The sequence below is a fragment of the Sceloporus occidentalis genome, unplaced genomic scaffold, assembly GCF_023333645.1.
Source record: "Sceloporus occidentalis isolate IW3139 unplaced genomic scaffold, rSceOcc1.0.p SCAF_34, whole genome shotgun sequence".
Classification (NCBI taxonomy): Eukaryota; Metazoa; Chordata; class Lepidosauria; order Squamata; family Phrynosomatidae; genus Sceloporus; species Sceloporus occidentalis.
In genome coordinates this window covers 3552987-3567019 of record NW_028317014.1, presented here as the reverse complement: position 1 = coordinate 3567019, position 14033 = coordinate 3552987, and the positions used below count along the sequence as shown (strand labels likewise).

General features: G+C 39.8%; 2 protein-coding genes across 2 annotated transcripts; one reads left to right on the top strand and one right to left on the bottom strand.

Moving 5' to 3' along the window:
* The first annotated feature begins 1453 nt into the window (after window positions 1–1453).
* On the top strand, window positions 1454–2407 carry LOC149298145 (C1GALT1-specific chaperone 1-like). Its single transcript, XM_089487808.1, has one exon. The coding sequence runs from the start codon at window positions 1454–1456 to the stop codon at window positions 2405–2407; it is 954 nt and encodes a 317-aa protein (XP_089343934.1).
* A 3433-nt stretch (window positions 2408–5840) lies between these two features.
* Window positions 5841–12458, bottom strand: LOC149298144 (malignant T-cell-amplified sequence 1-A-like). The gene is made up of 6 exons (XM_089487737.1): window positions 12448–12458; window positions 11534–11686; window positions 10751–10848; window positions 9731–9864; window positions 8380–8447; window positions 5841–5922 (listed from the first exon to the last, which is right to left on the bottom strand). The coding sequence occupies exons 1-6, from the start codon at window positions 12456–12458 to the stop codon at window positions 5841–5843; spliced, it is 546 nt and encodes a 181-aa protein (XP_089343863.1).
* Between the last annotated feature and the right edge of the window lie 1575 nt (window positions 12459–14033).

The following is a 14033-nucleotide window of genomic DNA, read 5'->3' as shown; positions in this document are numbered from 1 at the left end:
AGAGAAGAAGCTGAGCTGCGGAAAAGGAGACGGTTACACGGAAGCAGTCTGGGAGACGGTAGGGAGACATTGAGCATTTTTGTTTTTACAAAACTATGAGTCTTCATAAGTAGGAGCTACTGGGTGTGAAAACCGGTACTTGATTCCCACCCGCAACATACTCTGTGTTAAAGCTCATCTTGAGTCTTGGCACACTTTGGCTTTTATAGACCTGACCTCAAGTAATGTCACTCGCAGCTGGCTTGCATCCTATTGCTTTCTTAGTATTATATATACCACTTACTTAAAGAACATCGCTAAACTACGTTATTTTGGATGTTTGATAAATAACAGAATTTTCGGTGTGCTGCATGTTATTTATACCGATCGTATAGAGCCAACACTGCATATGGTCAATTATCTGAGCTAGTTTGGTCCCATTTATATGACTCAGCGCTGACTTACATCATTTTATACATTCCTCTGCTAGAACCTGAATGATGTAAGTGTGAGCAGCACCTGTACTGGTTATCCATTTAATCCAAGGACTTATCGTTAATGACTGCACTGAGGCAGGTGACGTCTGACTAATTGTAAGCTAAAAGGTGTGGGGCCGCCATAAAACACACAGCAGCCTTTAAACGAGCCGTCGTATTCAGCGGGTGTGTGCGTTCGAGTTCACTCATAACCGTAAGGCTGATGGTAATTAACAGATTTTATCTTCCGGAAGTCGGTGACACTAAATAAGTAGATAAATTGGTGTTGTGTCTCTGTGTGTGCGCAGGGTGTTCCCAGTGCTTGCCCAATATTAACGGGGTGTAGCCCAGTCTGGGATGGAAATATGCGTATAGGATAAGATGTGTTTAAAGACAATATATTCAGAAAAAAGATTTAGCAAATATTTGAATGGTATCCGCGCAGAGATACGGCCACCGAATAGGCTGCCTGACTATCCGCTCTCACAAGCCATGATTTATTAACCTGCGCGCTGTAACATGAGCACAAGCAGCCCGCTCACTAGCCAACAATAAAATGTAAGGCGCGTGTATGCGTCCCTCTCTGTATGTGTCCCTCTCTGTATGCGTCCCTCTCTGTATGCGTCCCTCTCTGTATGCGTCCCTCTCTGTATGCGTCCCTCTCTGTATGTGTCCCTCTCTGTATGTGTCCCTCTCTGTATGTGTCCCTCTCTGTATGCGTCCCTCTCTGTATGTGTCCCTCTCTGTATGTGTCCCTCTCTGTATGTGTCCCTCTCTGTATGCGTCCCTCTCTGTATGCGTCCCTCTCTGTATGCGTCATATGGTACTTCTGTTGATAAACGCCCCTTTAATTTTGTATTCTGTTAGTGAGGTTGGCTGTCTCTTGCCTTTTCAGTATTTTAGAGATTTTATTTTTTATGTGAAGCGATTCTGGATTTCTATTGCGTGTGCAGCAGTCATTTTTTGCTAATTCTTCTCTCGTTTGCATTTCAGGAAAGATGCTTTCAGAAGGAAGTTCGTTTATTCGGGGAATTTTGATAGGGGGAGCGTTTTGTGTTGTCGTTACCCTTATAGGACATATGAGGGTTGGACATGAACCAGCTGCCCCCCACGAACATCTTCATGTTCAAGCTCCAGACAAAGAGGAGGTTCGGAAACTTTCTGGCACCGAACGAATGGAGATGAGCCGCAGCGTACGTGTCTATTGTATTATCCTTGTAAAACCAAAGGACCTCAGCTTTTGGGCCGCAGTGAGGGACACCTGGAGCAAGCATTGTGACAAAGCTGACTTTTATAGCTCAGAGCACATGAAAGTGTTTGAATCGATCTCCCTCAACACAAATGACATGTGGACAATGATGAGAAAAGCAGTCCAAACGGCATATAATAACCACAAGAACGAGTACAACTGGTTTTTCATAAGTCAACCAAATACATTTGCTGTGATCGAAAATCTAAAATACTTTTTGCTAAAAAAAGATCCTTCTGAGCCTTTCTATATCGGTCACACTGTAAAGTCGGGAGACTTGGACTACGTGGACTTTGCGGGGGGAATTGTCCTGAGTATAGAGTCCCTGAACAGGCTTATTTCTATTTTCAATGAGCCTGATAAGTGTCCTGAGACAGGAGGTGTGATATGGAAAGTTTCCGAAGACAAGCAGTTGGCCATGTGCCTGAAATACAAAGGAGTGATGGCTGAAAACGCAGAAGACTCTGAGGGAAAAGACGTCTTCAACACAAAATCAGTGGGTGCGCTCATTAAGGAGTCAATGGCCAGTGATCCACAGAAAGTGGTGGAGGGCTGTTGCTCAGACATGGCTATCACTTTCAGTGGCCTATCGCCCAACCATATGCAGGTTATGATGTATGGAGTGTACAGATTAAGAGCCTATGGACACAGCTTTAACGATGCTTTGATATTCATGCCACCGGCAGACTCCAATAACGACTGACGTTTGCAGAGCAGAAACAGCTACTGGCTTCATCTCATCAAACTACCGGAAGACATCGATCTATATGAAGTTTTTACTGTAATCAACCGTTTGCCAGCCTGTGACACATTAGCTGCGGTTGAACTACAGCTCCATCAGTCCTCTCTGCCAGTTAGAGCAGAGGATTGTGGGAACAGTAGTTTAAAAGCAGCTGATGAACTTGATATTGTTTACCCCTTCCTAAATTATAAATGCACCTCCATAGTGAGAAGATTGGTGATTTTTATAATGTATTGGATTTTTTTATGTGTCAAGATTTCTTAATTCAAGGGATGTTTCCGACAGTTGCGCGTCTTGCCGGTTTACATACCAGCTTCCAAAAAGACGTTTGTGATCAGCACAGGGTTTTTATTTCCTTTATTTGATTTCTCTTTCAATTGTGCAGACTGGCAAAATACTTGTTGGCTTGTAATTATACAGAATTTTACATTTTTTGCACTCAAAGTCTATTTTTATAAATTTGTAAGCTGTGGGTGATTGTATATGAACGGGAGACTTTCTGGAGTACTCCCTGTGGGAGATTTGTACATTCAGATTCTAATTTTGCGTTGCCCCTTCTTATTGCCAGATTGCCGTAGGCGCCGTTCCATCGTGCTATGTTACAAGTTGCGTTAATTATGTTGTATTCGCTCACAGATACCTAGTATTACTTAACATCATTGCCTCACCAAGATCAAGAATACCTTTCAGTAACAATGGAGAAATGTAATAATTAAGAAACCCCGTAAGTGCCCATGGGACAGCAAATTTCCGCTGCCAAGATTTATTTAATTTCTGTTATTTATCATTACTTTTGGTAATGGCTTTTAATTTACTGCTAGAATCTATTTTTTAAGGTTTGGTTTCTGTGGGTGTATATTCTCCTGGCTCAGAAATATCCTCTTATAATACTGGCTAACCCAGCGGTTTACGTTATGCCCATAAGTAAGACTTATCTATGTTCCAATGCAGTCGCTCCCAAAAGAAGATATGTTAGCACTGTAAATGTTTGCCTTTAAAGTTGTATATCGTTAATAGCATTAAACTTCATTTGTGATGAAACTGTAGGCATTTTGCAGTAGAAACTAACCATGAGCACGGTACTGAGGAGATGTATAAAGCATCACTGCCCTTATCTTCCATGGCTGGTCGGGCTATGTAAATGCAGATAGGTCCTTGGTTGGCAAGACCTGTTTGTTGGCATGGCATAAGCTTAAGGTTTTGTAGTCCAACTTCCATCATCATCAAGCTGGCTGAGACTTCTCGAGCAGTGTAATCCAGCAGCATCGAAGAACTTCAAGTCCTCCAGCAGTCACTTTAAGGGAAACGGACACCGTGAAAGTCGTGAGGTCTACAAGTTGATGGAGTTTTGACCAACTTATCCATGCAGCCCATATCTTCTCTAAACAACCTAGTAGGTTTTATCATAGTTTAAGAGTACACCCCATCCTACCCAATTGTCTATGAAGTCCCGTCACATTGGTGAGTTAGAACGCCTACTTTAGTATGGGTAAGAGCACCGTTGTATTAACCACTTCACGACAAAGCCTGTACTTGTACAAGCTCAAAATGCATTGTCATTAATGGGTTGAAGGACCTGTTGTCCTTAAGGGGTTCAGCTGCTATGTATTCAGTACTACTCAGTGAGATCATAGTTCAGTTTCTTCTGTCCCTTACAAAGTGTCCCTTACTAATAGCGCAGCATCATTTTTAATCCCGGAGAAGAAGCATTTCTTGTTCTTACTATATATATATATATATATATATATATATATATATATATATATATATATATATATATATATATATCAGATCCTTGTTTGCTAACAGATGGTAGAAGAAATCTAACTTCCTTCTACGTGGTGAAACTGTCATTAATCAATGTGTATTGCCCCAGACTCATTTTATCTTTTATTGGCACATGTCAGAAAGTAAGCATGCTGAAATACAGAGGGTATAGATCAATTTGCCTGTGGAAGAAGAAAAACAGGTGTATATATATATAATATGAAAAAGCTGAAAATGAACGGTAAGATGACCACTATGTAAAGCCTTAATGTTTCGCAAGGACATTTTATATAGTTTTGCACCAGAAAAATTAGTTTCTGCTGTACCATGCCTTTGTTTTAACCAGGAAAATGCGCAAAACAGCCAATAATTTATAGCTGGAGTTTAATTTTGTTTGTAACACGCAAAACTAATGTTTTCCAAGTACAGGACAGAACTGGATTTAGAAAATTAAAATGAAAGTTTATATTTGTGTGTTGCGCTCGGTATCTGAGGGTTCCAACGCCTCTCCAGCAGGGCAAGAAGCCTTTTAGCTGTTGGTGAAAGCAGACGACCAGCTTTGTAAACCTGTTTTTTAGGGCAAGTGATCAATATCTGTGTGTGATATACATGTCTTGTCAAATTAAGATTTGGGGGCTCTAACGGGTTATATATATATATATATATATATTTTTTTTTTCTATTTTTATTTTATTTTTCTTTCTGTTGGTTTGTGGAAACTTTAACAGCATTTGTTGTAAAATAAATATTTGTAACTTTGTAAAATCGGGGAAATTTGAAATACTAAAACTATGAATAAAATCCTATTTTATATTATCAATGTTTCTTTGTCTTTTCATTCTTCTGTAGTAGAACTTTGAACCCTGGAAAGGGTGTGAAGACACCAGTGACCGCAATGCATGTATTCTGATGAGAAACTTATCGTCTATCCTTTGATAGGACTGGATGAACACCACTAATCCATACAGATATTATTATTGTTAAAGCTGATCTGTTTACAGATGTAAATTATATATATATACCTATATGTGTATACACACACACACACACACACACACGTGTATGCCATGGGAGAAGCCATCATAACTATCCTTTGTGTCTGTATGTATCAACCACATTTATTGTACAGCGCTGCATAATTTTGTTGGCGCTTATATAAAAGGCAATAATATTTTCTCAGGATAACGTTATCTCGCCTATTGTTAAACCGCAGATTAAGGATTGGATCAGGCAGCCTTTGTGGTCTGAGATGCCACAGAGGTGAACATTTTAATCATTTCTCCAAAACAATTAACCCCTTCACGGCAAAGCCAATGCATTGTCTTTAATGGGTTAAACCGATGGTCGTACAGAGTAATTGTGGCATAGACTCCATATCCTAAAATGCCAACAAATTCCTTATTGAAAAACAGTCCAGGGTTCCCATCTGTCAGTGTAACGTAAAGGACATCACCCTGCCTGACCCAATGCCCGTGTCATTTGCCAACACAGGGCATCAGTAGCGTAAAATATGCCATGAACGAGCTCCTTACGGCGTATTTACTTTATTAAGCAGAATTACAGCACAAAAAGTGTGTTTCACATTCAGTCAAATATTTCCACGCAATCCACACCGCCTCCAAGTGCTTCACTTGTAAGTCTTCATGTGCCACAAACCATCATTTAAATAGTGAATATTTTCTATGCCGATTCCTTTGTTCACCTTTTCACTGTTAAAGAAAGAAAAACACAGAACTGTAATCGCAGCGAGAAATATAGGCGGGCAGGCGGGATCGGTAACGTAATACTCCACATTATCCAGAGTACTCTTATGTGTGCGGCTCGGATGCTCCCACGATGTGATTAACTCACTTATTTTTTCTTTTTGGAACGGCGCCACCACATGGACATATACTCACCGGAAAATGTATTATTGTTTTATCTACACTTTTTGGGATATTTTTACTTTTTTATGCTAGTTTTAAAAGAAGAAAACAGTTGGAAAGCTGAAGAACTTCAATGTACATGATGCACATCGCGCTTATTTTTCTTATAGGCTTAACAGATGGCTGTAGGGCGTAATCTGCATGTGGTGAGCCATTATGTCATGCATCTTATGTAATAAGGGCAAAGCCGATCACGACTCATCTCTAGTGTAAGGGACATGATTAAATAAAGTTGGTGTGAACGTTAAGGCTCCGTATATGATGATGGACTGGTAAGAATAAAATATCTTGGTAAGTAGACAATGATGGAAGAAATCCAAATGTTCTGAAGAGTTTATATAATAACATATATAAAACTATATAATACAGGTTAAAAATAAACATGTATTATACAGTTAATACCGTATTTGCTCGATTATAAGATGACCCCCCCAAAATCTGAATATTAATTTATGAAAAAAAGAAAGCCTGAATATAAGACAACCCTATAGGAAAAAAGTTTTACCAGTAAATGTTTTAATAAAAGCTATGATTGAGAAAAATATTTTGTTTTTATTTCCTTTTTTTTTTTTTTCAACCTGCCCCCACCCCCAGTTATGCACATCTGCCCCCAGGCTTGCCACTCTGCCCCAGAAATGCCTTATACCCCCTATATGCCACTGTGCCCCATGATATGCCTTTTAACCCTCTATATGCCACTCTGCCTCCAGAATTGCCTTATACCCCTATATGCCACTCTGGCATTTAGGGGGTTAAAAGGAATATCTTGGGGCAGAGTGGCTATAGGGAAGTATAAGGCATTTCAGGAGGCAGAGTGGCATATAGAGGGTTAAAAGGCATTTCTGGAGGCAGTGTGGCATTAAGGGGGTTAAAAGGCATTTCATAGAGCACTCTGCCAGAAATGCCTTATGCCCCCCATTTAACACTCCCTCTCCCCCCTCCAAATGTAGTGGTGTTTGAGTACCTGGCGCGTAGTCCGGGCAGCGTGTAGAGCTCTACGCGATTCCCGTACACAACTTCCGCTGCTGCCGGGAGGAGGTGCGGTTAGCAGCGGGGGTTGTCTGCGGCCATCGCTGTCAGAGATCAGAGTTCCCCGCACCGGGGAACTCTTGACACCCGGGGAAGGTCTGCGCGATGGCCGCAGACAACCCCCGCTGCTAACCGTACCGCCTCCCGGCTACAGCGGAAGTTGTGTACGCGAATCGCGTAGAGCTCTACGCTGCCCGGACTAAGCACCGGGGACTCAGAAGCACCAGTAAGTTGGGGGGGGCATAACACAGGAGTGTCCAGGTCCCCCGCTGCGGGGGATCTGGATCTTAGTCACACCTATTTGAGGTCTGATTATAAGACGACCCCGAATATAAGACGAGGGGTATTTTTCTGGAAAAAACATTGTCTTATAATCGAGCAAACAGGGTATATAATATTATACTATATTATATTAAATAAATAAATAAATAAAGAGGTGAGACAATGCCCACTCACAAGAGACTACAAAAAAAAAAACTAACTATGAAGTAGCAGATCTACAGTTTTTATAGTGAAAGTCTGGATAAGAAGCTACCTATTAGTCTAGGACAGCCTAAATTACCCTAAAGCCGACAATCCATCTCACTACTGAGCTGCAATAAACTGATTGTCTCTCACTGTTAGGGACTTCTTAGTGAAATCTTTACACAAAATGGTCTCACTACATAACAGAAGATCGAAGTCAGCCTAACAAAAAAAAATTTAAAACGCGTAATCTAGGCTCTCATAAGATTATAAATAGTTTATAATCCAGATGTTCGCTGTAAAAGTTTTGTTGTTATTAAATTATGTTACTTTTTTGAATGATGGGAGAAACAAGCAGGCAATTTGCATGAAATGTGTAATAAAATAAACAAAAAGGATAAATATACATCCTGACAAGTTTTGCCGAAATTGTCTGAAACGGATTTTTTATTATTATTACGGTATTTTTCAGATAATGGGGTCAAAATTGCAAACCTTGAACCTATTGTCACGATGTACAGCTATCCATCAGTCCCCATTTAAACTGCCCCATTTTTTTTTTTTTTTATAGTTTTGCACCAGACCTTAAACTTATACACAACCATCAAAATGCAGTATATTAGTAAAACCTCCACTGGAGCAATCCTATGGCGACAATTATTATTCCATTACTCCTTTATACGGCACGAAATGCAAAAATATAATCGCTGCATAAATAGCAGATTAATAGAAGGCTGTGAAACTTACATATCATCTGCAGACATCTTCATGACTCCAACACAGAGAGCATGCTGCTTTCCCTCTGCCATTATTGCCTAGATGTTGCCGTTTAGGAATATAAACCAGATAAAAACACCGGATTTGTTTTCAGTAGAAATTAAGATTCATTATTTTACAAACACTTTAAGCACCATAGCCTATATTCTCCTGGTTTAAGGAAATTTGTTTCCACCAAAGACCTCGTGCAGTATGGTGCCCAGAACAAGTGCCTGTACACACACATATAATATATATAATATATATATATATAAAAAACATCCAAAAATAGTTACCGGCACTCCAGGGACTTCTTTAAATAATCACTCCAGAAACTGCAGTTTTCTAATCAACGTTTTCCTGATGTCCTGATGAAAGTCTAATAAATAGACTGAAACGTTGATTAGAAAACTGCAGTTTCTGGAGTGATTATTTAAAGAAGTCCCTGGAGTGCCGGTAACTATTTTTGGATGTTTCATGATTTGCGGTTGCAGCTACTTGGCACCGGGCTAAAAAGGTGGTGATTGGTGTGCAATTGTTCATTTTGGACATACACACACAAACAGAGAACTGGCAACCATAGTGTGTTGGGATTCTGTTAGTATATAAAAACAATATATAAATAAAAATTCCAGACTTTCTTGTTCTCTGCATTCTAATGCTATAAAATACACTATGTAGGGCTAGCCGTGACCCCACAGCCTGTCTGAATATACAGGTGGTATGACAGGTCTGCTGATATACGTTCCCAATATCTGCACATGCAGAATATTCAGGTACCCTCTGATGGTCATCAAACGCTGCTTAGTTTGTCGGAAAACGGGGAGAGAAATTAACGTTTTGCGTGTGTCATAAGCACATCAACAGCACTATCCCTGGGTACATTTGGCAGTGTGATCTCAATTGAAACATTATTTCTACTAATTAATATCATTAAGGATCTTTATCAAGCCATTTATCAACATACGGAGGAGGCCATTGTTGTCAGTTGTAATATTTTGGGTGGCTTTCCTTACCCAAACAACACCACACTAAGCTGATTCTTTATGGCAAGACTAACAAAGTCCTAATTTATAATTTTCGCTATAGACTTTGATGTTAGTCAGAGAGTCAGGATAGGTAATTATCACAGGGCATGATAATGAGTCTAGTACCTTGAGCTAAAAGAACAGACCTAGAACACATGACAACTATGCAGCTGCCTAAAAACATTGTACTATTTAACAGAACTGTTTTAAAATGGAAAACACTTTTTGAAAATCCAGTTTTTATGGGATGCTTCTAATAAAATCAAGTGTTATATCCATACACAATAACATATGCAATTTTAAATAAAGGATACAACAACAGTGTCCGCTGCTGCTGGGTATAGCTTAGCTCCGGGAGATGTCAGACCTGGGCACATGATGTTGGCTCCACTGAGGACAAATTTTATAGCTCCTTTATCTACCTGCTGATGCGGAAGTATGAAGGGGTCTGTAACGAAAAGTATAACATTGCATTGTGTTTGTTACCAGATTATATACAAGATTTTATACACAGAAATGAATAGCCTTCTGTGGTAGCAGACACACTAATATTATATATATATACATACATACATATACACACACAATACTTTTAAGAAGGCTACTGGGAACAATTCTGAAGACTGAATGTGGTTAAAAAAAATAAAAAAAAAATAAATCCAACAGCTATCCAATACACACTGTTTATATTAAATGAAACCCAAAACTTTGAATATGCATTTCTTAAGATTGGAGTATTTATATTCCTATGTTTTATCTCGTTTCCATCACACTTTAGCAATATCCATTTCTGGGACATGCACAAGAACAGAATAAGAGGAAGTATTGGGGTCTTTTTTTCCCCCCTTTTGAGATGTCCTCATGGTGGAATTGTGTTAACTACATTACATTTATTTATAAAGAGCCTGCAGATTCCGCGGCGCTGTATATGTGCCTCACCACTCACCTCTTGATAAGTCTTGAGTACCTCCAATGTGAGACTCATCAAGAAAGGCTGCTGAACATAATAAACACACACATCTTATTTGTATCTGCCGTGATACCAAGGAGTGAGCTATTCTCAGGAGAATACGAGAATAACTCACTCCTTGGTATCACGGCAGATACAAAAAGGATGTGTGTGTTTATTATGTTCAGCAGCCTTTCTTGATGAGTCTCACATTGGAGGTACTCAAGACTTATCAAGAGGTGAGTGGTGTCCTGTCCTTACAGGGCTAATAAATCAACCATTTAAGACAGACATATTGCTTCAATTTGCATGGTTTGCTACTCTAGTCCTGTTGTCTATAAAAACATTGGATACACTTTACTTTTTCAGTTTTATCAAAACTTACACTTATGAAGTAATCGTAATGTTGGGTAGAAAGGCCCTTCCCTCTGTCTGAAGAATAACAGCTCTCCATTTACAGTTAAAATTTCTATGTGTTCATGGCTGTAAAAGGTCAGAAACAAGAAAAAAAAAAAGTCAGATTACCGTATAAATAAATAGGGCAAGATGGCTCGACATATTATATACCGGTACATTTTCTCGTAACGCGACTTGATTTATTTTGTATTTCCCTGCATTACAGAATTGGCGACCATAAATACAATTTCCTTTAAACATTACCTTTACCTAATCAATCAGAATATTAAAGGCTAAGCCAATAAGTAGCAGACAGTTTACTATTAAGCTATTTGTAAAAGGTGCCCTGTACCCAAAAACAAAGACGGGGCTAGGGGAAGACCTCATGCAGAAGTTACCCGACCATCAATATGATGATCACTTGTACGTTGCCACTGTTAGGGGGATGGATAAAAGGGATATCACCGATCTCCCCAATTGGCCCACTAACATTGTCGAGTCAGCATAGCCTCAACAGTTCACTTACGCACAGCCCCATGTGTCTTTAAAATGACATCATATCCTGGCATGGATGGAGGGAGGGATGGCTGGCGGCGCTGCCCTGGCTTAGGCAGACGGTTTAAATCACACACACACCTGAGTTCGCTCATTACAGTTTATACACCCCTTATCTTTAGTAAAAGGCGAAAGACTTATTCGGTCTGAAGAGAAACCAGAGTATGATACACCCCTTATCTAGAACACTTGACTCGGTATGTCCCTTGGTACTTACCATCTGACTATTTTCACAGGGTCCTTTTTTGGCATTATCTGGTTCAGCCATTGATCTATGCCTGGAAACTGATCAGTCAGCTGATTTTTAATGCCTTTTATCACAGAAGTCTTCAGCTGTATACAGTTGGACACATTCTCTTTCTCATCAAATCTGAATGCAAAAAAACAAAAAACAAAAAAAAAAAAGCTCAATTTAAATTCCCAACAATAATCTGCGGTTCCAAGCCAAAACCGCTTTACAGCATTAAAAGAAAATTGTCAAGGCCAGGTAAATTTGACCTAAAATCAGGAAACAAGTATTGGTGCTGTTATATATATATTTTTTACAAAATCATTCCCAACTCACCCCCCCTTGGAAGGCAGTTATGTCAGAGTTTAAAGATAGCACACATTTTATATTTTAGCCATTATAACCCAAACGCTGTGCTCTGGAGGACGGGAGTTTGACACATTGCGTTCTCTGAGAAAAGGACATTTTATTTATAGAGAGCCAGCATTTTCCATACATGGCAGCGTTGGCAATAACGCTAAAATTAACGTACAAAACTGAAAATAACATGAACAATATTCTATTTAGGTCACTAGGATTCTCTTTTCGGGAGACCAAAGGGAAGAATTGTCTCAGTTCAGTGTATTGTTATACAAATGAAGGCATAGAAAACAAATAAATGTCAATTCTAGAAACACTGTTTGGTTTTAAGGTGATCGCTGCCATTCCCATTAGACAAACGTTATAAACACAAAATCATACAGTGTCCTACATACTATGCAATGAATACATACATGTATGTATGTATGTATGTATATGTGTTCACGTGTCATGGCTTGGCAGGTGAAGCACTCCTCACCCATAAACCCACGTGTTCGTTATAATTTCTACTAAAATAAAAAGGAATGACTGTAAACACTCACTTCTTGAACATGCTGATGCTCTCACTGGGCACACTGGCTTCTAAGGTCTTAGATGATGAGGGAAGACGTTTACATCCGGGTCACTGCCCGGATCAGCCCTCCACGCACGCCGGTTGGCTCGTTGACACACTCATTGCTTCTTGGAGGACGTGACGTATACACAGGGCGGAAGTGATTACCTACTCCTGGCAGAAGAAAGTAGGTTCCGCAGGAGTGAAATGAGCACTGAAAAAAGATTGTTGCTGTGGAGGCGAATGTGTAACAGCTCGAGAGAGAGTGGTTCTCTCTCTCTCTCTCTCTACATAAACGTTTCGGGATAGCTAGTGTAGCATCTGCATGTAAATATAGGTCAAAGGTGGGCACCCACACTACAGCAATGCTCCTAAATGCAAGCATAACATCCACATGGTGGTGCGACCTGATAGCTCCCAAAACAATAGTCTTTCACAAAAAGGGATGTATTCACTAAACGGAATTTGCAACTTGCCTACACTTCCTTGATGATGTGATGGTAGCTTAAACCAAAACTCTCTTTATAAAGAGATCAATTGCAATTTAACTACCTGTCAGTGTTGGACCAAGCATAAGGGTTTGTAGGGTAGCACTGGATGATGGCATCATATTCATACATAGGATCTGCATTAGCTCTGGCGCAGTAACGGGACAACAGGAAGTGCCATCCGTCATACAGAGAATAGTTGTGAAGGAATAAATCAATTTTAGAAGTGCCTGTTTCATCGTAATAACAAGATTCCCAGGAACGCTAATTACAAGGATCCCGTTCGTCCGTCCCGGTTTCTAAACTAATCAAACAAATTACAAATACCTAAAAATGTTAAAAATAAAGAGCCAGCAGGGAAAAAGAGATCAGATAAATATAAAAAATAATCATACACCCCCCCCCCCGAATAAATAACATTACATCTACCATCGGGCCTATATACAAAGTTTAGATTGTTTTACTAAACATTTTGAAACACCTACATGTTTTAAGACTGTCAAGCTCTATGTCTATTTGGTCATTGGGAAGGAAAATCACACTTATGGTGCCTGTCTAATGTATACATCTCCCCTTATAACCAGATGGGGGCTGCCAGTATCAAATTCCAATAAATAATCAGGGAAGACGAAGGGATCTCAATATGTATAGACTGGAGGAGAGAAGAGAAAGGGGGTGTGATAAAAACACTTAAAGGGATTTAGCAAAGTACAGGAGGGAAGTTTCCTCCAATTTCTTGCTTCCATTGAGCCAATCACGTGTTACTGTGAGCGGTGTACACCTGAGACGGTACTCCTTAAAACGTCACCAAAGGTGAAAGTGAGATGTAAGCTCTAGAGCGTTACTTCTCAAGTCATCCATACCAGGGTGTAGATCTCTAGCCCCAACTTAAACGCCTCGCCAGTTCCCATGTAGAGACAGACGATGTAACAGTACTTTTATTAACATACATGTAATAGCTGTTGGCCTAATGCCTTGTGAATGCTGCTGGAAACGGATCGCGTGCCCCCGGAGTGACGTAATATCAAAAGGAATGTTCTAGTTCTCGCAGTGTCGGAGCTCGCTGGGTAAACAGCCGCGCACACGA

What these genes read in the sequence shown, in the direction of transcription:
- LOC149298144 (XM_089487737.1), bottom strand. An exon ending in CAGCAGCGGACACTGTTGTT is followed by an intron (nt 8,448 to 9,730) that starts GTATCCTTTATT and finishes GGCAACATCTAG; the next exon opens with GCAATAATGGCAGAGGGAAA. An exon ending in AAGATGTCTGCAGATGATAT is followed by an intron (nt 5,923 to 8,379) that starts GTAAGTTTCACA and finishes TTTCTTTAACAG; the next exon opens with TGAAAAGGTGAACAAAGGAA.
- LOC149298145 (XM_089487808.1), top strand. Translation starts at nt 1,454, where the DNA reads ATGCTTTCAGAAGGAAGTTCGTTTATTCGGGGAATTTTGATAGGGGGA.